Source organism: Oncorhynchus mykiss, chromosome 17, assembly GCF_057628025.1.
Source record: "Oncorhynchus mykiss isolate SJ-2025 chromosome 17, ASM5762802v1, whole genome shotgun sequence".
Taxonomy (NCBI): domain Eukaryota; kingdom Metazoa; phylum Chordata; class Actinopteri; order Salmoniformes; family Salmonidae; genus Oncorhynchus; species Oncorhynchus mykiss.
The window spans coordinates 39,212,948-39,236,769 of NC_143038.1; the positions used below are offsets into that span (position 1 = coordinate 39,212,948).

The following is a 23,822-nucleotide window of genomic DNA, read 5'->3' on the forward strand; positions in this document are numbered from 1 at the left end:
TTTCCATGCTTCACTATACTACTAAAGGAAACAAAAATTGTACACAGTATACTACGTACAGCGTAATGTGTACACACACACACACACACAGAGCTGCTGATCTCTCCTCAACATCCCCCCTCTGGACTAAGCTGGCCTCCTGCCAGACCGTAGCGAATCTCATTATCTCACAACTACTGATGCCACTACTACTGTGTGTGTCTGTGTGTGTGTGATCCCCAGGAGAGCAGGGAAAAGGCTGGACATAAAGCCTGACACTAGGATGAGGGAATATATTAATGAGATAAACGCTTGTGTGTTACAGCTCAGAATCACTCAGCATTGACACGTGGTGAGAATGTCATGAGAAGAATGCCAGAGCCTTTGATTGACCAGATATGTGAAATTGCCTCATTGATGCTCACAATATCATATTGTTGTCAGGGTAAATAGATGAACGTCTGGAATTAGAATTACTGTGGACTATTCTATTTCTGGAAGAGGATTTACTGGAATATTTTTCCTTTCATGGAAGAGCTGTTATTTGTGGACCCTGATTGAAAGAAAATTGTTGCTGAATTCAGTAAGAAATGGAGTCCCGTGTCCAAGTACTTGATCATAGAGCTCCTTTGTTTCATTGACATTAAAACACAGCATCAGGATGTTTTGGCGCAGCGGTCTAAGGCACTGCATCTCAGTGCTAGAGGCGTCACTACAGACACCCTGGTTCGAAACCCAGTCTGTATCACAACCGGCCCGTGATTGGGAGTCCCACAGGGCTGCGCACAATTGGCCCAGCGTCATTCGGGTTTGGCCGGTGTAGGTCGTCATTGTAAATAAGAATTAAAAAATTATTTAAAAAAAAAATTGACCTGGGTGGCTATTCACCCACCTAGCTTAATGGGCTATTTGTCAAATATGCTGATCAAAGGAACCTTTGGGAATCCAAATACTGCCTCTGCTTTAAAATGCTCTTAAAGACTACCATAAGATGGTGTGATTGGTGTGCGTCTTAAATGCGTGTGTGTGTTGTGCAAATGTATGAGGCTGGGCTTGTTAATGGTTGAGTGAGTGCAGATAGAGCGCTAGACTATAGGGCTGTGCTTTGGCGGCTATGGCTCCAGCTGATTAGACCGAGCTGCTGCAGTGAGAGAGAGGGAGACGCTACAACGTATGTATGGGAGGGGGGGGAGAGCAATTTATGAGTGTGTGTGTGAGAGAAGGAGTGTGTGTGTGTGAGAGTGCGCGAATTGCTGCGCTACAGCCACATCGCATGTTTCTTCTCCTCACTTCCCCCGTTTTTTGTATCTGTTGACTCTTTCCCGGCGTATCTCTCTCGCTCATTCACTCTCTCTCCCTCGTTCGTTCTTTTCTCCCTCCTCCCGCAGCCCTCCCTCCCTTCGTGCCGACACTCCGCGCCGAAGATGATACCTCCAATTTTGAGGAGCCCCCGGAGAAGCCTCGGCCCCGGCGAGCGGATGCCCAGCGAGACCCCCTGCGGCCGGGCTTCCAGGGCCAGGACCTGCCCTTTCTAGGCTGGTTCTTCAGCAGGGCGTTGACAGCGCTGGCCAAGTCTGAGTAAGTACTGTACCTTGACCTGCGTCTGTCAGCCGAACCCCTCTGCTTGATAGGCGCCATTCACAGGTGGTGGCAGGTCTGATCTGCCTTGAGTAACGCCACGGCAACGCTCTCCAGGTATCATCCAACCATGTCTTTCTATATGCTGCCTGAGTCTATAGGCAGTTTTTTTCCTGCAGTGGCAGTGCTTGGCTGGTGGCTCTATTATGGGCTTGGTGGCTATGTGCTGTGTCAGACAGAATGAGGGGAACTCCTCTCTCTCCTTTCTCGTTGGAGACAAGCCCCTCTTTCATGCGTTCATCCAGTCATAAACACAGACCGGATTCTGACTGTTTTCACCATTTGAAAACAGAGCTCTCTGATTGAGAAAGGTTGGGATAAAGAATGAGACGAGAGGTTTGTCGTCTACCTCTGACTGCTGTGGAGATCAGACACACCAGAGCTGAATGGTAGGAGAACGTAGCTTGCTGATGTTATTGGACTATCAGAGCTGGTTGGTATTCCGGTGAGTGTGTCGATGGCGTGCGCTGCTGTGAGGTGGAGGAGACCCTCCCCTCTCTCCCCTCCTCAGTTGTGTGCATGTTATGGTGCTCTGCCTTTGTTATTGCCGCGCAGTGTATAATGGCTTTGCCAAATTAACAGCGGTGTGGTTTGGTTGGTAATTGACTCAACTAGTCAGTGGCTTGCTGATTCCCTAATAATGTTGCCCCTGGTTGATTTCTAGCACTGACTGTTCCCTGTGGCAGGTTAATTGCAGAATCTGTGGGTGATGATGCAGAAAAGGAACAGAAAGAAGAAAAGGAGCACAAAAAATATGAAACAAAGGGCAGATTAGATTAGTCAGAGAAAGGAGGGATGCAGATTGGTGGAGCGAATGTATTTCTATGGAAACGAGGATGTTTTTTTGACCCATCTCTGTATGTCTCTCTTTTTCTCTCTTTCTCGCGCTCTCGTTCTCTCTCTCCTCCCTATTTTACATTCATATATTTTATTTTCTTTCCCACGATGCTGCATCTCCCTAAGACACGGTGATCTGTTTTTGGTTTCATTTTTTGCACTGCTTTTAATGGTACCAAACAAGCAGCGCAAACAAGACACAGAAGCTGATTGTGTTAACATATGAGGGCTTGTTGTATATTAAACTGCTCATTAAGCCCAATTAGGGAAAAATGCAGAGCAATCCAGGCAAATGGTCATTTGTTTAGCATAGTGGAAGCAGATGGGAGCTCCTGTAGCTGACAAGTGCTAACATGTAACCACACAGAGCCTGCCCAGCCATCCATCCTGGCTATCTATGAAAATGCAGCCAGCGCTGGCTGTTGATCTATGATCTCTGCACAGTGTGATGGAGGCAGTGATGCCCATCCTGTGTGTTTTGCTGTTCGCCAGGCACCGTCTCTCCCAGGGGCATTGTGATGATGAGGGAAGTATGTTGCTCAGTACGCATTCAAGGAAAACTGGTGCTGATTTTTATGGATGCGTGTTATGTCATGTACCTGTGTTTTTGGCATTTCAATGTATCAGCCCATTTCAATCTGTACTCATGTAATGGTGGTCCTGAGCGCTCTAGGAAATGTGCTGTTGTGTTTACATTGCAATTTTTCTCATGGTTTGTTTGTCGGACCATATGTCGTTATGTAAACAAGATTCTGTGATTGCTAGACATTGACTTGTTGCGGATAAAAGGCTGTGCATGACGTAGTGGACATGAAAATAACTTTTGCGGCAAAATTCCTATGTACCGACTACAAGTTCAATGGGTTTCCATCGGATTTTCAATTCAGATGGTTTTGTCACGCAGAAAGTGTTCAAACCCCTTGACTTTTCACAAAACAATTACGTTATAGCCTTATTTTAAAATGGATTACATAGTTTTCCCCCTCATCAATCTACACACAATACCCCATAATGACAAAGCAAAAAACATATTTTAGAAATGTTTGCAAATAATTTAATTTGTAAAAAAGTTATAACAAAAAAAAAAAATGAAATATGACATTTACATAAGTATTCAGACTTTTTACTCAGTACTTTGTTGAAGCACCTTTTGGCAGTGATTACATCCTTGAGAGTTCTTGGGTATGATGCTACAAGCTTGACATCTATTATTGGGGAGTTTCTCCCATTCTTCTCTGCAGATCCTCTCAAGCTCTGTCAGGTTGGATGGGCAGGGTAGCTGCACAGCTATTTTCAGGTCTCTCCAGAGACGGGTTCAAGTCTGGGCTCTGGCTGGGCCACTTAGGGACATTCAAAGACTTGTCCCAAAGCCACTCCTGCGTTGTCCTGGCTGTATGCTTAGGGTTGTTGTCCTGTTGGAAGGTGAACCTTCGCCCCAGTCTGTGGTCCTGAGTGCTCTGGAGCAGGTTTTCATCAAGGATCTCTCTGTACTTTGCTTTGTTCATCTTTCCCTCGCTCCGGACTAGTCTCCCCGTTCCTTCCGTTGAAGAACATCCCCACAGCACAATACTGTCACCATCATGCTTCACCGTAGGGATGGTGCCAGGTTTCCTCCAGACGTGACGCTTGGCATTCAAGCCAAAGAGTTCAATCTTGGTTTCATCAGAACAGAGAATCTTGTTTCTTATGGTCTGAGAGTCCTCCAAGCGGTCTGTCATGTGCCTTTTACTGAGGAATGGCTTTAGTCTGGCCGGTCTACAATAAAGGTCTGATTGGTGGAGTGCTGCAGAGATGGTTGTCCTTCTGGAAGGTTCTCCCATCTCGACAGGAACTCTGGAGCCCTGTCAGAGTGACCATCGGGTCAACTCCCTGACCAAGGCTCTTTCCCCCCCCATTGCTCAGTTTTGCCGGGCGGCCAGCTCTAGGAACAGTTCTGGTGGCGCCAAACTTCTTCCATTTAAGAATGATGTAGGCCACTGTGTTCTTTGGGACCTTTTTTTGGTACCCATATCTGTGCCTGTACACACTTCTATCTCGGGACGATACGGACAATTCCTTCTACTTGGTCTTGGCACGTGTGCTCTAGCCAACAGCTTGCAGATACAGTGCAGGTAGCCTATAGCCTACATGATGATATTTTTATGAACAAAAAGGTTTGACAAACTGCAGCCAAGGATCTGTCATCAGAATAAGACCCTAGATTTTTATTGGAAAGGAGAATCAAGTTCATCACCTTGCACTTTCACCACTCTGTGAAAAGTGTAGCCTCATAAACTGCATGGACCACACAACATAGTGCTTTCAGAAAGTATTCACACAACCTTTTCCACATTTTGTTCTTACAAAGTGGGATTAACATTTTTATTCTGTACAGGCTTCCTTCGTTTCACTTAGGTTTAGGTTAGTATTGTTGAGTAACTACAATGTTGTTGATCCATCCTCAGTTTTCTTGTATCACAGCCATTAACTGTTTTAAAGTCACCATTGGCCTCATGGTAAAAATGCATGAGCGATGTCCTTCCTCTCCGGCAACTAAGTTAAGGACGCCTGTATTTGTAGTGACTGGGTGATTTGATACACCATCCAAAGTGTATTTAATAACTTCACCAATAGGTGCCCTTCTTTGAGGCATTGGAAAACCTCCTTTGTCTTTGTGGTGTAATCTCTGTTTGAAATGCATTTGAATTGAATTTATTTAGGCTTGCCATAACAAAGGGGTTGAATACTTTTTGACCGAAGACATTTTAGCTTTTCCTCATTATTTGTTAAATTACAATAAAGAAAAAAAACAATTCCACTTTGACATTATGGGGTATTGTGTGTAGGCCAGTGACACAAAGTCTCAAGTAATGTTTAATTCAGGCTGGAACACAGCAAATTGTGGAAAAGGTCACACAGTACCAGTCAAAGTTTTTAGAACACCTCTCATTTAAGGATTTTTCTTTATTTGTATTATTTTCTACATCGTATAATAATAGTTAAAACGTCAACACTATGAAATCACACATATGGAATCATGAGGTGAAAAGTGTTAAACAAATCAAAATATATTTTATATTTGAGTTTCTTCAAATAGTCACCTTTTGCCTTGATGACAGCTTAGCACACTCTTGGCATTCTCTCGACCAGCTTCATGAGGTAGTCACCAGGAATGCATTTCAATTAACAGATGTGCCTTCTTAGAAGTTCATTTGTGGAATTTCTTTCCTTCTTCATCCGTTTGAGCCAATCAGTTGTGTTGTGATAAGGTAGGAGGGTATACAGAAGATGGCCCTATTTGGTAAAAGACTAAGTCCAGATTATGGCAAGAACAGCTCAAATAAGCAAAGATAAACGACAGTCCATCATTACTTTAAGACATGAAGGTCAGTCAATACGGACATTTTCAAGAACTTTGAAAGTTTATTCAAGTGCAGTTGCAAAAACCATCAAGTACTATGATTAAATTGGCTCTTATGAGGACTGCCACAGGAATGGAAGACCCAGAGTTACCTCTGCTGCAGAGGATAAATTTGTTAGAGTTACCAGCCTCAGAAATTGCAGCCCAAATAAATGCTTCACAGAGTTCAAGTAACATACACATCGTAACCTCATCTGTTCAGAGGAGACTGTGTGAATCAGGCCTTGTTCGAATTGCTGCAAAGAAACCACTACTAAAGGACACCATTAAGAAGAGGAGACTTGCTTGGGCCAAGAAACACGAGCATTGGACATTAGACCGGTGGAAATTTGTCCTTTGGTCTCGAGTCCAAATGTGAGTTTTTTGGTTCCAACCACCGTGTCATTTGTGAGGCGCGGTGTGGGTGAACGGATGATCTCCTTATGTGTTTTTCCCACCATAAAGCATGGAGGAAGGGTTATGGTGTGGGGGTGCTTTTCTAGTAACACTGTCTATGATTTATTTAGAATTCAAGGCGCACTTAACCAGTTTGGCTACCACAGCATTCTGCAGCGATACGCCATCCCATCTGGTTTCGGCTTAGTGGGACTATCATTTGTTTTTCAACAGGACAATGACCCAACACAACTCCAGGCTGTGTACGGGCTATTTTTTTTACCAAGGAGAGTGATGGTGTGCTGCATCAGATGACCTGGCCTCCACAATCCCCCGACCTCCTCCAAATTGAGATGGTTTGGGATGAGTCGGACCGCGGAGTGAAGACTGTTGAAAAAGCATTCCAGTTGAAGCTGGCTGAGAGAATGCCAAGAGTGTGCAATGCGGTCATCAAGGCAAAGGGTGGCTATTTGAAGAAACTCAAATATAAAATATTTTGGTTACTGCATGATTCCATATGTGTTCATAGTTTTGAGGTCTTCACTATTTCTACAATATAGTAAAAATAAAGAAAAACCCTTGAATGAGTAGGTGTTCTAAAACTTTTGACCGGTAGTGTAGTTCTTAACTTGTCTACATTTGGCAAGTTTACCCACAAATTTGTGCTTTCCATCAGGCCCGTCGTGGCATTTTGTTACCTGACATGTACAGTGCCTTGCGAAAGTATTCGGCCCCCTTGAACTTTGCGACCTTTTGCCACATTTCAGGCTTCAAACATAAAGATATAAAACTGTATTTTTTGTGAAGAATAAACAACAAGTGGGACACAATCATGAAGTGGAACGACATTTATTGGATATTTCAAACTTTTTTAACAAATCAAAAACTGAAAAATTGGGCGTGCAAAATTATTCAGCCCCCTTAAGTTAATACTTTGTAGCGCCACCTTTTGCTGCGATTACAGCTGTAAGTCGCTTGGGGTATGTCTCTATCAGTTTTGCACATCGAGAGACTGACATTATTTCCCATTCCTCCTTGCAAAACAGCTCGAGCTCAGTGAGGTTGGATGGAGAGCATTTGTGAACAGCAGTTTTCAGTTCTTTCCACAGATTCTCGATTGGATTCAGGTCTGGACTTTGACTTGGCCATTCTAACACCTGGATATGTTTATTTTTGAACCATTCCATTGTAGATTTTGCTTTATGTTTTGGATCATTGTCTTGTTGGAAGACATATCTCCGTCCCAGTCTCAGGTCTTTTGCAGACTCCATCAGGTTTTCTTCCAGAATGGTCCTGTATTTGGCTCCATCCATCTTCCCATCAATTTTAACCATCTTCCCTGTCCCTGCTGAAGAAAAGCAGGCCCAAACCATGATGCTGCCACCACCATGTTTGACAGTGGGGATGGTGTGTCAGCTGTGTTGCTTTTACGCCAAACATAACGTTTTGCATTGTTGCCAAAAAGTTCAATTTTGGTTTCATCTGACCAGAGCACCTTCTTCCACATGTTTGGTGTGTCTCCCAGGTGGCTTGTGGCAAACTTTAAACGACACTTTTTATGGATATCTTTAAGAAATGGCTTTCTTCTTGCCAATCTTCCATAAAGGCCAGATTTGTGCAATATACGACTGATTGTTGTCCTATGGACAGAGTCTCCCACCTCAGCTGTAGATCTCTGCAGTTCATCCAGAGTGATCATGGGCCTCTTGGCTGCATCTCTGATCAGTCTTCTCCTTGTATGAGCTGAAAGTTTAGAGGGACGGCCAGGTCTTGGTAGATTTGCAGTGGTCTGATACTCCTTCCATTTCAATATTATCGCTTGCACAGTGCTCCTTGGGATGTTTAAAGCTTGGGAAATCTTTTTGTATCCAAATCCGGCTTTAAACTTCTTCACAACAGTATCTCGGACCTGCCTGGTGTGTTCCTTGTTCTTCATGATGTTCTCTGCGCTTTTAACGGACCTCTGAGACTATCACAGTGCAGGTGCATTTATACGGAGACTTGATTACACACAGGTGGATTGTATTTATCATCATTAGTCATTTAGGTCATCATTGGATCATTCAGAGATCCTCACTGAACTTCTGGAGAGAGTTTGCTGCACTGAAAGTAAAGGGGCTGAATAATTTTGCACGGCCAATTTTTCAGTTTTTGATTTGTTAAAAAAGTTTAAAATATCCAATAAATGTCGTTCCACTTCATGATTGTGTCCCACTTGTTGTTGATTCTTCACAAAAAAATACTGTTTTATATCTTTATGTTTGAAGCCTGAAATGTGGCGAAAGGTCGCAAAGTTCAAGGGGGCCGAATACTTTCGCAAGGCACTGTAGCACTTCATTTCTCTGATATAGCCTACTGTATCTGTAGTGGTGAAGGTAAGACACTGGGAGCAAGATTAGCCTTCAATTTTAAAATATAGCTTGAAGAGGTAGGCCTAAACATCATGTGTTTAGTCATTTGCCAACAAAAACATAGGCTTCATTGTTTTGGGGGTTATGATAATAACGCCACTTGGGAATTGTTCCATCCTACAAATTCAAGCGGTTGATTTATTGTAACTTCTCTTTAATATCTTAATTAATATCTTGATTACTACGTTAATCATCCCTCATCTTATTGCCACAAACTAAGCCTCTAAGCATGAGGATTGACTTCAAAGTCATTGTCTGCCAAATCCAATTTAACTTTTCAGTTTGACTCAACGTAGTCAATCAAGATGGACAGTCATTGTACCAAATTATATTGAGAAGAGAAATGGGCCTAGTTGCTTTGAATTAAATGGCATTAAAAATGTGTTATTATTGAGCTTGAATTGCAGTCATGTAATAGCCTAGTCAATGGCCTATAGTCTGGATTGAAGAAACTATTGAATGCCAGTTAGAATCTGACATATTTGTCAAACTCGTGGAGCACAACCCTTTGCATTCAATTCAAAATGAGATGTGAATGTTTTATCAGAATGGTGCAATGAGTGTGTTCTCCCATATGCCTTGTCCCAGGTCAGTGGCTTCAGGCCTCAACTCTCCTGCCAAAACCAACTCCATGGAGAAAAAGCTTCATATTAAAAGCAAAGAACTTCAAGAAACTCAAGACAAATGTCACAAGGTACTGTGCTGCTTAATTTTTATTTTTATTTTTTTTCCTGGAAATGGTCCACATGTAAATGATTCTGAATGGTGGTCTATATCTAAAGTCTCCAGGCACTATTTAACCTGAATGTAAACAAATCTTGACACTCCAACAGTATTCACCTTCTCCGATGAGTTGTTTTTACACACTGATTTTTAAATGATGATCTTCTTGTAATATCTCATTGGAATCCGAGAGAATTAGGAGATTGTCGTGGAGTTTTAAGGTCCATACGTCAGCGTAGCATATGCATGGCATACTCTCTAGATGGATATTGATTTGAGTGCTATAATAACCAATATAGTAAAACATCTTATTTTTAACCCAATTCATTACTGTTAATTAATTATGTATTGATTAACAGATGGGGCAGGAGATCTCTCGTGGCATTTACCGTGACATGGGGCAAACGTTGAACTCCTTTTGAGTGACTATCTCGTCTCATTTGACAAAATGTGTACAACTCTGAGAAATATACATTTCTATATACAGTGAGGAGAACAAGTATTTGATACACTGACGATTTTGCAGCTTTTCCTACCTCCAATGCATGTAGAGGTCTGTAATTTTTATCATAGGTACACTTCTACTGTGAGACGGAATCTAAAACAAAAATCCAGAAAATCACATTGCATGCAATAAAATGCAAATTAATTACTTAAAAATCATACAATGTGATTTTCTGTATTTTTGTTTTAGATTCCGTCTCTCACAGTTGAAGTGTACCTATGATAAAAATTACAGACCTCTACATGCTTTGTAAGTAGGAAAACCTGCAAAATCGGCAGTGTATCAAATACTTGTTCTACCCACTGTACAACTCTGAAAAATAAACCTTTGAGTCACGGTATAATAGCTAGCTTCGGTGTCCCTTGTGGCTTCCTTCCTAGATGGAGCAGGAGATCTCTAGGTTTCAGCGCAAGATGACTGACCTGGAGTCAGTTCTGCACCAAAAGGATGTGGAGCTCAAAGCCTCTGAGAACCAGAGGACCATCCTGGAGCAGGACCTGGCCACCTACATCACTGAGTGCAGTGTGAGTACCTAATGCTATGTGTCCATCCAAACTATCCTTACGGTTACAGCCATTTTGCTAGAAAAGTAATGTGTTAACTCTGTGTTCAAATATCTAGTTGCATATCAACACAGTTGAGTGCATATTGGACAGTGGAGTGTCTCTTACATTATTTTTCTTCATTACAACCTTGTTAATGTGTCCCATATAGTTTAGTATATGCATGACTGATGATAATGCGGTGTCGTCATGCATTTCTCCATTTGATTAGAGTAGACCTACCGCATTATAGGGTGATATATTTGAATGCGTTGTGATTTATTTACTGTGTGTGCGTGTGTTATTTGTGCGTGTGTTTCCACAGAGCTTAAAGCGCAGCCTGGAGGCAGCCCGTGTGGAGGTGTCTCAGGAGGATGACAAGGCTCTGCAGCTGCTGCATGACATCAGAGAGCAAAGCAGCAAGCTGCAGGAGATCAAGGAGCAGGTAGAGTCACACTTCAACTTTGTCTTCACTTCATCAACCCCTTCCTTACCAGTGAACCGCATGCTTACTGAGTTTTCACCCAGAGGGCCGTACGTATCAAGCATGCGAGAGCAGGGCTCTACAGTGCAACCATTTTACTTGCAAATGCGCCGAAATACTTTGCTGTGCGGAATGGAATTGTATTTTAGAAGCTATGTCTAATATCGCAAATATTTTTAATTGTGCGCCTACATCTTTCAACGTAGCTGCACACTTGTTCCTTGTAAAAACAAGTCAGCATAGAGCCCTGCAGAGTATGAGTTGGATCAGGTCATGATGTGAAGGGCCAAAACTGATCTTTAATACATACAGCACCAAACCTACTAACTAACCCTCTGCCTTTCTGAGTTGTATGCGTCACACAACTAAAGTTGTGTCCCAAACTCAAGACATGTCCTCTAGAGGTTCTAGTAAGGGAAACGCCATTTTGGAGACTTTCCCAAAATCTAGAACACAGACAATTTACTCCTATGTCTATGATCAGGACTCTTGCATTTCAGGGAAGTTAGGAACCAATATACCCAGGCAGTTAGGAAAGCAAAGGCTAGCTTTTTCAAACAGAAATTTGCTTCCTGTAGCACAAACTCCAAAACGTTCTGGGACACTGTAAAGTCCATGGAGAATAAGAGCACCTCCTCCCAGCTGCCTACTGCACTGAGGCTAGGAAACACTGTCACCACCGATAAATCCACGATAATTGAGAATAAGCATTTTTCTACGGCTGGCCATGCTTTCCGCCTGGCTACCCCTACCCCGGTCAACAGCCCTGCACCCCCCATAGAAACTTGCCCAAGCCTCCCCCATTTCTCCTTCACCCAAATTCAGATGGCTGATGTTCTGAAAGATCTGCAAAATCGGGACCCCTGCAAATCAGCTGGGCTAGACAATCTGGACCCTCTCTTTCTAAAATTATCCGCCGCAATTGTTGCAACCCCTATTACTAGCCTGTTCAACCTCTCTTTCGTATCGTCTGAGATCCCCAAAGATTGGAAAGCTGCCACGGTCATCCCCCTCTTCAAATGGGGAGACACTCTAGACCCAAACTGTTACAGACCTATGTATGCCCTACCCTGCCTTTCCAAGGTCTTCGAAAGCCAAGTTAACAAACAGATCACCGACCATTTCGAATCCCACCTTACCTTCTCCGCTATACAATCTGGTTCCCGAGCTGGTCATGGGTGCACCTCAGCCACGCTCAAGGTCCTAAACAATATCATAACCGCCATCGATAAAAGACAATACTGTGCAGCCGTATTCATTGACCTGGCCAAGGCTTTCGACTCTTGTCAATCACCACATTCTTATCGGCAGACTCAATAGCCTTGGCTTCTCAAATGACTGCCTCGCCTGGTTCACCACCTACTTCTCAGACAGAGTTCAGTGTGTCAACTTGGAGGGGCTGTTGTCCAGACCTCTGGCCGTCTCTATGGGGGTGCCACAGGATTCAATTCTCGGGCTGACTCTTTTCTCTGTATACATCATTGATGTCGCTCTTGCTGCTGGTGATTCTCTGATCCACCTCTACGCAGATGCCACCATTCTGTATACTTCTGGCCCTTCTTTGGACACTGTGTTAACAAACCTCCAGACGAGCTTCAATGCAGTACAACTCTCCTTCCGTGGCCTCCAACTGCTCTTAAGTGCAAGTAAAACTAAATGCATGCTCTTCAACTGATCGCTGCCCGCACCTGCCCGCCTGTCCAGCATCACTACACTGGACGGTTCTGACTTAGAATATGTGGACAACTACAAACTCACACTAAGCATCTCCAATCCAAAATTAAATCTAGAATCGGCTTCCTATTTCGCAAACAAAGCATCCTTCACTCATGCTGCCAAACATACCCTCGTAAAACTGACCATCCTACCGATCCTTGACTTCGGCGATGTCATTTACAAAATAGCCTCCCAACACTCTACTCAGCAAATTGGATGCAGTCTATCACAGTGCCATCAGTTTTGTCACCAAAGCCCCATATACTACCCACCACTGCGACCTGTATGCTCTAATTTGCTGGCCCTCGCTTCACATTCCTCACCAAACCCACTGGCCCCTGGTCATCTATAAGTCTGTGCTTGGTAAAGCCCCGCCTTATCTCAGCTCACTGGTCACCATAGCAGCACCCCCCCGTAGCACGCGCTCCAGCAGGTATATTTCACTGGTCACCCCCAAAGCCAATTCTTCCTTTGGCCGCCTTTCCCTCCAGTTCTCTGCTGCCAATGACTGGAACAAATTGCAAAAATCACTGAAGCTGGAGACTCATATCTCCCTCACTAACTTTAAGCATCAGCTGTCAGAGCAGTATACAGATCATTGCACCTGTACATAGCCCATCCAACTATCTCATCCCCATATTGTTATTTATTTTTTGTCTCCTTTGCACCCCTGTATCTCTACTTGCACATTCATCTTCTGCACATCTATCACTCCAGTGTTTAATTGCTATATTGTAATTACTTTGTCACTACGGCCTATTTATTGCGGTAGAGACCTAACCTCACCTCATTTGCACACACTGTATATAGATTTTTTCTATTTTGTTATTGACTGTACGTTTGTTTATTCCATGTGTAACTGTGTTGTTGTTTGTGTTGCACTGCTTTGCTTTATCTTGGCCAGGTCGCCGTTGTAAATGAGAACTTGTTCTCAACTTGCCTACCTGGTATAATAAAGGTGAAAAAAATAATGTAACATCCTGCAAGCACTGAATGGTCATTGAGCACCTTAGTTCATTTTGTAGCCTGGGCCTAGCCAGTCCAGTGTTACTTTTCCACTCTCTCATATCTACATTATAAGGTCATAGGGTCATCATACTTGCAATGCATAATGCATATTTTTTTATTTAACCTTTCATTTCACTAAGGCAAATAATTTAAGAGCAAATTCTTACTTTACAATGACGGCCTACACCGGCCAAACCCTCCCCTAACCCGGACGACGCTGGGCCAATTGTGTGCTGCCCTATGGGACTCCCGTTCACAGCCGGATGGGATATAGCCCGGGATCAAACCAGGGTCTATAGTCACTCCTCTAGCACTAAAATGCAGTGCCTTAGACCGCTGCGCCACTCGGGAGCTGGATGTGCTCTTTAATACAGTATATGTGCTCTTTAATACAGTATCATTGCACTCATCACGAACTGTACAGTATCATTGTACAGTATCATTACCTTATTCTGTGACCCTTCACGTAAATACTGGTCGACAAATGAGGCTCATACCCACACACTTTGTCATAGAGAGTATGGCTTTATTATGCGGTCCTTTGTAGTAGAGCTGGGAATTGCCATGGACCTCGCAATATTATCATGATACTTAGGTGCCGATACAGTATGTATTGCGACTCTCACGATTTTATATGTTTTGGGATTCGATACTTTTATTTTATTGGGATTCGATGTTCTGAACATTTTGTTAACCATATGTCTGCTGTAGAGGGATGAGAGAACACGTTTTGATCAGTCATGGAAATTAAGTCTCTGAAAACAAATTGACTCCGAGTTTTGGTAAAGGTACAGCCAACTAGCAAAAATAATATTGCGACATTGTCAAAACGATACGATATATCGTAAAAAATAATATCCAGATATGCAACGGTATTTATGTATTCCCCCCCCCATCACTACTTCATAGCTCAGTTGGTAGAGCATGGCAATTGTAATGCCAGGGTAGTGGGTCCGATTCCCGGGACACCCATATGTAAAATGTTGCACGCATGACTGTAAGTCGCTATGGATAAATGTGTCTGCTAAATGGCATGTATTATATTTATTACTCTGTGTCCCTTTAAACAAAGATACAAGGAGGCCCACACACACACACACACACACACACACACACACACACACACACACACACACACACAAAATCCTTTGTAGAAACTAGCCTAGCGTACCTCTGCAGTCTCTAACTCTCTGGTCTGGTGTGAATCTCTGGGTGATTGTCTGTGGTCTAGGAGCCAGTGATTGGTCTAGGAGCCAGTGATTGATGCCCTCTGAGGCAGGCAGCAGTGTGAGAGAGTGTTCCACACCCATAGTAGGGATCAGCAGGCTTAGTAAGCCTCTCTTTGTCTGTGATTCATCCTCTCCACATGCTCATATACTATAGAGCGGCAGGTAAGAGGCTTTTAACCCCACCGTCTCAATGAGAGGCTCATTCTACTGCTGTTAGTATAACAAGCCAGCTCTTGTCGGATATTATCAACAATATTATTAGAAGCGGGTATGTGTGAATCATGAAGGGGAAAAGACTAAAGAGGATTTTTGTTTTGACGGTGTGATGATTATAAGGATGATGTTTTCCGTCCTGAAGAGTGGATGTCATTATAGTAATTATAAAATCTTTTAAAATCCTCCACGACAACTCCGCAGAAATGATGAGCCAGTCACATACACACACACACACACACACACACAAATTCATGAGACTTTAATTCCCAGGGGCCCAGAATATGTTCATCTTGGCCTGCATACATTTCCCTGTGCTCCAGGAGTATAATGCCTAGCTAGAGGAGACAGACACGCACACCCTGAACCCTTGTCTTTCTCTGTGCGCCCGGCCGTAGGAGTACCATGCCCAGCTGGAGGAGATGCAGGTCACCATCCGGCAGCTGGAGGAGGACTTGTCTGCCGCCAGGCGCCGTAGTGACCTGTACGAGTCAGAGCTCCGAGACTCCCGGAACACCAGCGAGGAGCTCAAGAGGAAGGCTGTGGACTACCAGCAGAGGATCCAGAAGGTGTGTGAATACTGAGTAGGACCTCCATGGAGGTGAATGCAGGTGCAGTCGGAATGCTAACATGTCGGATTTCTGTCCCCAAGGCGAAGGAGCAGGGTAAAGCTGAGGTGGAGGAGCTCCTTTCCAAACTGGAGAAGGTATGCCGTCCTGTCCATGGGTGAACTGTATTGTGGAGTACTCTTCAAAAATCTTTGGGTGTCGAATCGTCGTTTTGTATAGTCCCATAGAGAATGAAATGGATAACATCAATAATTGATGTATTGCCTTGCACTGATGCGTTTTGGCCTCGGTCTTCTGCAGAGATTAGGTCCCATTATTAATAGATACATTTCACACATTGACATTACAGTCAGCTAATCTTTCGTACTGTTTTTCAGACCAATGCGGAACAGCAAGTGAAAATCCTGGAACTCCAAGACAAACTCTCCAAGGTATATTTTCTAAAGTACACACACACACACACACACACACACACACACACACACACACACACACAGGGGTCCTGGATGTCACCGTAGAATAGCTTCGTGAGCCCAAATGAATGGTTAGTCATCAGCTGTCACCACTGTGGTCCAATAGGCACATACAGTTGAAGTCGGAAGTTTACATACACTTAGGTTGGAGTCATTAAAACTCGTTTTTCAACCACTCCACACATTTCTTGTTAACAAACTATAGTTTTGGCAAGTCGGTTAGGACATCTACTTTGTAAACTTGTGTCCCACTGGGAATGTGATGAAAGAAATAAAAGCTGAAATAAATCATTCTCTCTACTGTTATTCTGACATTTCACATTCTTAAAATAAAGTGGTGATCCTAACTGACTGATTTGTGAAAATGTAATTGGCTCAGGTGTATGTAAACTTCCGACTTCAACTGTAGCTATGAATAGCTTCTGATGTAATCAGTCATTGACATTCACAGTTCACTGAAGTTGTGGGTACAAACGTTTCTTGGCTAAATGGCAGTGCCATTTATTTATATTGTGTCATGCCCTTGCTGCCTGTGTTCTTTGGAATAAAAAGGCATGAATCCTAATGGGCTTTGTTGTCTCCACACAATGTCTAATTTGACTCTTGACCCCCAGGCGGTGAAAGCCAGTACAGAAGCCACAGAGCTGCTGCAGAACATCCGGCAGGCTAAAGAACGTCTGGAGCAGGAGCTTGAGCGGCTGCGCGGCAAGGCCGACCCCAGCGACTCCCTCCGACGACGTCTCAGAGAGACCGAGGTACGGTTGCTCATGTGTTGTGTTTATGTAAAAAATGTATTTGTTTTGAATTGTAATGATTTATTGTGTTACATCCATGTACTGCGTTTCAGTCACAGGAGGTTGGTGGCACCTTAATTGGGGAGGACGGGTTCGTGTTTATGGCTGGAACGGGATTAGTGGAATGGTATCAAACACATGGTTTCTATGCGCTTGATGCCATTCCATTCACTGCGTTCCAGGCGTTATTATGAATCGTCCTCCCTCAGCAGCCTCCACTGATTTCAGTGTTGTTGACAGTCATGTGGCTATTATTAAGAACTTGTTGTGTGTCCTGCAGGAGGGCAGGAAGACCCTGGAGAACCAGGTGAAGCGTCTGGAGATGGTGGAACGACGAGAGAACAAGCTGAAGGATGACATCCAGACTAAATCCCAGCAGATCCAGCAGATGGCTGATAAGATCCTGGTGAGAGCCAAGGGATAAGTCCCCTCTTAATACCCTGACCCCCCCCTCCACTCCTCTATCCCTCTCTATACTACCTTTATCCTAGAGCATAGATTAAAGCATGCACACACACACACACATAGGGAATGTCCTGCTTGCTGCCCCATGGCATGCACACACCCATTTCTCTCACTTTGGATGTCCCGCCTGCTCTCACGAGCCACGAAGAAACCACGGCTCACACAGGCGACGTCTTTCTTGACGCGCACCGACCCGGGCTGCATGCCAACATGAACGGCCACCGCTACCACCGTGTCATGGATAAACAGCTCTTCCAAGCAAGTGTCTCTGTCATGGACTGAGTGACAGTGTGGATAGTGCTTTCATCCATATTTTGTTGTTTCATTTTGTAGGTCTTTGTTGTTACCTTGCATGATATATGGTGTGTGTGTGTTTGTTTGTACAGGAGCTGGAGGAGAACTTGAGGGAGACCCAGTCAACAGCCCAGCGGATGGAGGCTCACCTGGTCCAGAAGGAGAGGCTCTATGAGGACAAAATTAAGGTAGAGAGGACTTTTTGAGTCAGCCTGCAAATCATGGTCTCAAGGATATCTTTATGTATTGAAAAGTGTGGCCAAGTGAGCGTACTAGTGACTTGGCTTTCTCTGTCCCCCTGAACTAGGTGTACTGTTCGATTGGGCACACCATAGCAAAACAGTTTGCAACAGAAATAAATACATCTGTGTTCTTATTGGACATGGTCAGGTAGTACCTTCGCATTGCACTACTCAGTTTCAAAACATTTTGAACACTGCCCAGGTTCTGGAGGCCCAGATGAAGGTGGACCTGGCAGACAAGGAGAGCCTGGAGTCCAAACGGGCCCAGCACGAGGAAGAGGCCCGGGAGAAGTGTAAACTCCTCAGTGAACAGAAAGCGGTAAGGCCAATTTTCATAAGGAGTAATAAAACGAATACATTGTGTTTGACTTCTTTCTCTCTGCCAGGCTTATCAGTTCTGCTCAAGCAGGGAAACTGTGCTGAAAGACAAAAAAATGAAACAAGGTGCAGCTGGAGAAGTTAACTAGCATACTTGCTTTGTACTTTTTAATTGACTGCGCTCTTTGATTGTCGCCTGTTCCTTACTATATTGCTGCGCAAAGCTGTGTATATTCTCCATAGAGTACTTGCAGGGCAGTACAGTCCAACACTGTTTGCTTTTTGTGAGGGGGGAAATCTCTGCGAATATCAATGTGGTGACTGCAGCTAATAGAGGAGATGGGAAAATTGTATGACTCACATAGGCTACATGTTATAGAACAGCAGTGAGCCAATTAGACTCCCAATTATGGGGCCGTGTGGGCGAGAGCCTCCGAGACTTCTGCCACAGCTTTTGTTTGTTTGAGGACAGATTCTCTGACATGTTTATGGGCAAAGTTTTTTTTTGTTGTTTGTTTTGTTTGGCGCTCCACTCAATTTGTCGAAGGGAATGCTGTCAAGACTGCGATTTTAATTCGGAGTATTCCATTACATGGGGTCACTCTGCAAAGTCCAAGCTTAAGTCTATAATCTAGTTAACGTGATAGACTTGAGTTATCTACCGCTAATAGGCTTTATGATCAGAGCCAGACAACATTTGACATTGACAGAAAGGGTTTTTGGTCTGAATGTAACATTAGCCTATGTATTAGTTTAGCATTTCAGTACAGGGCAAGTCCACGGTAACAGAGCAACACTGAGACTCAGATTTTTCACTTTAAAATGTACGTCAAAACAAAAACCAATGATTGCCAAGTTAAACGAACCATACAACTGTATACACAATCACACCGTTACCTCATCCCACCGTTACCGTCGAATTGCTCTACAGTAGCTTCATTCAGAGCCATATATTTAATGATATGGCTTTTATATTTACTCCCTGTCTGAATATATGGCTCTGGCTACAAATTTCAACCACCAAAAAAAGTTTTTTTTCTTCCAGATGTCTATTTTCATGGAAATGATAAACAATCAACACATATTTTTGTGTGCGATGTACAAATGCGGTCAGATATATTGTCACCCTTGCATTTTATATTCGAGTGCAATGGAGCAGAATGTTCTGTATTTTTCTTTTCAAAACTCTTTTCAAAACGTATCACAGGTGAGAGAGATTACTCAGTAAACGAGAATCATTGCCTGTGCAAACATATACTCGTGTAAACACCCACAGTTTTCAATGTCAACTTATTTTAGAAGAAAGACTGCAAGGGTGCTGATACATTTGACCACATCTGTAAGCTGTAATCGTGCTTATTCGTAAATAGATAGAATCACATTGCATCCATGTCTCAATTATTCACACCCTGGCACAATTTTCACATTATGTTCCCTTAAATTGAAATGGAGGTGGGGGAAAAAGGCCTTAATTTTATTTCATGGATCTAAGTGTGTTGTTTGTGTTACAATTCCCTTTTTCCAGACCATCAACGCCATGGACTCCAAGATGAAGAATCTGGAGCAGCGGATCACCGAGCTCTCTGAGGCCAACAAGTTAGCCGCTAACAGTAGCATCTACACTCAGAAAAACATGTGAGTACCAACAATAGCATCTATACCCAGAACAAAAACATGTGAGTACTAACCGTAGCATCTATACCCAGAACAAAAACATGTGAGTACTAACCGTAGCATCTATACCCAGAACAAAAACATGTGAGTACTAACCGTAGCATCTATACCCAGAACAAAAACATGTGAGTACTAACCGTAGCATCTATACCCAGAACAAAAACATGTGAGTACTAACCGTAGCATCTATACCCAAAACAAAAACATGTGAGTACTAACCGTAGCATCTATACCCAGAACAAAAACATGTGAGTACTAACCGTAGCATCTATACCCAGAACAAAAACATGTGAGTACTAACCGTAGCATCTATACCCAGAACAAAAACACGTGAGTACTAACCGTAGCATCTATACCCAGAACAAAAACATGTGAGTACTAACCGTAGCATCTATACCCAGAACAAAAACATGTGAGTACTAACCGTAGCATCTATACCCAAAACAAAAACATGTGAGTACTAACCGTAGCATCTATACCCAGAACAAAAACATGTGAGTACTAACCGTAGCATCTATACCCAGAACAAAAACATGTGAGTACTAACCGTAGCATCTATACCCAAAACAAAAACATGTCAGTGTGGCGGTCTTTAGAATAGCTTTATTTTCCCATGAGGGAACTTCTTATTTGGAGTGGTTCAAAAGACATTAAACATAGCAGGCCACGCAGTACACCTACTAGGCACAAATCGTAGTCTCACCAGACAGACATACCCGCCTGAGGACAAAGTTACACAAATAATAAACAGCTAGGACAGGGCTGATAAGAAACCCAATATCTCATTATACAAATAAACATATTTATCATACCAATGATCCCAAACTCTGAGTGATGTTTCACATTTTTACTCAGTGAAGATGTACCAGCTGAATACATAGATTCAATACAGTGCAGTGTCCATTAATACCCTTAGCTCTCACCCCCTCCCTTCCACAAAGATGTACTTCAGTACTTTTCCATCACCCAGGATTTCTCTGTGCTCCTCCGTGCATATCACAGGCTTATCATTCAGGAGAGGCCTTGAGTTATCGGGACACATTCCTGCAGTCAACTACATAATTACACTTCTCATACACAGAGATTTAACCTAACTCTCATTTCTATCTCTAAGGATATATCAAAATGGTGTATTCATACTAAGAGAATATAATGATATAAAACAGTAACTTACAATCTATCAGGACAATACAACATTTTAAACCTTCATGTGCAATAGTGTAGGACTTCCCTTGGTTAGCAATCTCAGGCTAGCAAAACCAAAGAGTTGGTGATCTTGTAGCAGTCTGATGTAGCATTGCATTGCATGTTGCATGTTCACAGCATCATTTATGGAGATGAGCAGCGGCTATGGACAATCCATGCCCCTCAATCCACTACTGTCTCCTCCCCCGCCGACTTGTTGCCCCAGCTAGCCCCTCTCGACAGAGTAGCTAGCTAGGCTCTCTCTGCTAGTGGCAATTGCATCCTGCATGGATACCTGGGGATCAGACAAAATGCTAAACGATCCTTTGGTTGGCACCTTTTTATGTTGTTCATTAGTTGGTATTACCACTTCTATGCACTGCACATGCATTTTTACATATATTGTATGCATAAAGTCAAAGTCAACAAAACAGACAGGAGACGGAACTGACACCAGCCATCACCATTACAGCACCAGAAAACCAAATTAAAAAAGACTCCACACCTAACTAAACTCCATCTCCCTCAGTTCTCTTTAAATCATATCATTCCCACCCTATCCCTTCAGAGAACCAAAGTTGCATACGTAACCAGACAAGTTTACTGTTGTTACCCAAAGAATGCATATTTTGGTTGAAACCTCAATGGTCTCCCTCTCTCTGTCTGACTGTGGTTGTGGCAGGAAAGCCCAGGAGGAGATGATCTCGGAGCTGAGGCAGCAGAAGTTCTACCTAGAGTCCCAGGCGGGGAAGCTGGAGGCCCAGAACGCCAAGCTGGAGGAGCACCTTGAGAAGATGAGTCAGCAGGAGCAAAGCAAGAGGAGCCGTCTGCTGGAGCTGGAGACCAGACTCCGAGAGGTCAGAGTTGAATCAAATGTATTGATCCCCAGAGGGGAATTTGGATAAATAGGGGAGAAGCCAGGAAAGAGAAGGGCCCCCTGTATTGTACACAGTAAGACTATGGGCTGGCTTCCAAGACATTGATTAAGCTGAGACAATGAAGCATATTTGTGCTTTTGAAATTGCTTTTGTTGTCCAGGGCAAAGCTTAATCAGTGTCTGGGAAACCAGCCCAAAAAGTGTTGACTTTGGCTGGCATTTACACAAAGCTACTTGCATGCAACTTCAGTTTCAAGTAATACAGTGCCTTCGGAAAATATTCAAACTCCTTTCCACATTTTGTTACGTTACAGCCTCATTCTAAAATTTATTAAATATTATTTTTTTCCTCATCAATCTGCACGCAATACCCCATTTTTAAATGTATATTATTTTGCCCCTTTTTCTCCCCAATTTCGTGTATCCAATTGGTAGTTACAGTCCTGTTCCATCGCTGCAACTCCCTACGGACTTGGGAGAGGTGAAGGTCGAGAGACGTGCGTCCTCCGAAACACAACCCAGTCAAGCCGCACTGCTTCTTGAGGAAGCGGAGGTGTACAGTGCTTCGGAGGAAGCACTGTACACCTGGCGATCGTGTCAGCGTGCATTGCGCCCGGCCTGCCACAAGAGTCGCTAGTGCGCAATGGGACAGGAACATCCCAGCCGCCCCATGGGTCTCCCAGTCGCTGCCGGCTGCGACAGAGCCTGGACTCAAACCAGGTTCTCTAGTGTCACAGCTAGCACTGCAATGCAGTGCTTTAGACCACTGTGCAGAAAACAGGTTTTTAGACATTTTTGCTAATTTATGAAAAATTAAACACTGAAATAAGACATTTACATAAGTATACACAGTAAAAACATCCCCACAGCATGATGCTGCCACCACCATGCTTGGGATGGTGCCAGGTTTTCTCTAGACGTGACACTTGGCATTCAGGCCAAATATCTTGGTTTCATCAGACCAGAGAATCTTGTTTCTCATGGTCTGAGAGTCCTTTAGGTGCCTTTTTGTAAACTCCAAGCGGGATGGCATTTGTGTATTTTACTGAGGAGTGGCTTCCGTCTGGCCACTCTACCATAAAGGCCTGATTGGTGGAGTGCTGCAGAGATGGTTGTCCTTCTGGAAGGTTCTCCCATCTCCACAGAAGCACTATTGAGCCCTGTCAGAGTGACCATTAGGTTCTTGGTCAACTCCTTGACCAAGGCCCTTCTCCCCTGATTGCTCAGTTTGGTCGGGCGGCCAGTTCTAGGAAGAGTCTTGGTGGTTCCAAACTTCTTCCATTTAAGAATGATGGAGGCCACTGTGTTCTTGGGGACCTTCAATGCTGCAGAAAGTTTTTGGTATCCTTCCCGTGATCTGTGCCTCGACACAATCCTGTCTCGGAGCTCTATGGACAATTCGTTCGACCTCATGGCTTGGTTTTTGCTCTGACATGCACTGTCAACTGTGGGACCTTTTTATATAGACAGGTGTGTGTCTTTCCAAATCATGTCCAATCAATAGAATTTAACACAGGTGGACTCCAATCAAGTTGTAGAAACATCTCAGTGATGATCAATGAAAACAGTACCTGAGCTCAATTTTGAGTCTCCTAGCAAACGGGCTGAATACCTATTTAAATAAGGTATTTCTGTTTTTTATTTTTAACAAATCAGCAAAAATGTCTAAAACTGTTTTTGATTTGTCATTATGGGGTATTGTGTGTAGATTGCTGAGGATTTATATATATATTTGTATATTTTTTTATCAATTTTAGAATAAGTCTGTAACTTAACAAAATGTGGAAAAAGTCTGAATACTTTCCGAAGGTACAGTATTTCACCTCGAGCACTGTTCTAAAGAAACAATTCATGAAACAAGGTGCAGTTAA

At 43.3% G+C, this 23,822-nt stretch overlaps 1 protein-coding gene across 5 annotated transcripts in view; it reads left to right on the plus strand.

The window, feature by feature from the left end:
- The window catches only part of cita (citron rho-interacting serine/threonine kinase a), a 51,713-nt gene that overhangs the window by 6,700 nt on the left and 21,191 nt on the right, over window positions 1–23,822 (plus strand). For all 5 annotated transcript variants that reach the window (XM_021568855.3, XM_090205521.1, XM_021568858.3 and 2 more), the window contains exons 10-22: window positions 1,368–1,557; window positions 9,229–9,334; window positions 10,249–10,392; window positions 10,736–10,855; window positions 15,459–15,629; window positions 15,713–15,766; window positions 16,007–16,060; window positions 16,717–16,857; window positions 17,177–17,302; window positions 17,748–17,843; window positions 18,100–18,216; window positions 19,741–19,850; window positions 21,757–21,931. In XM_021568855.3, coding sequence (XP_021424530.2) covers window positions 1,368–1,557; window positions 9,229–9,334; window positions 10,249–10,392; window positions 10,736–10,855; window positions 15,459–15,629; window positions 15,713–15,766; window positions 16,007–16,060; window positions 16,717–16,857; window positions 17,177–17,302; window positions 17,748–17,843; window positions 18,100–18,216; window positions 19,741–19,850; window positions 21,757–21,931 — 1,604 coding nt within the window. The remainder of the gene's footprint in view (window positions 1–1,367; window positions 1,558–9,228; window positions 9,335–10,248; window positions 10,393–10,735; window positions 10,856–15,458; window positions 15,630–15,712; window positions 15,767–16,006; window positions 16,061–16,716; window positions 16,858–17,176; window positions 17,303–17,747; window positions 17,844–18,099; window positions 18,217–19,740; window positions 19,851–21,756; window positions 21,932–23,822) is intronic.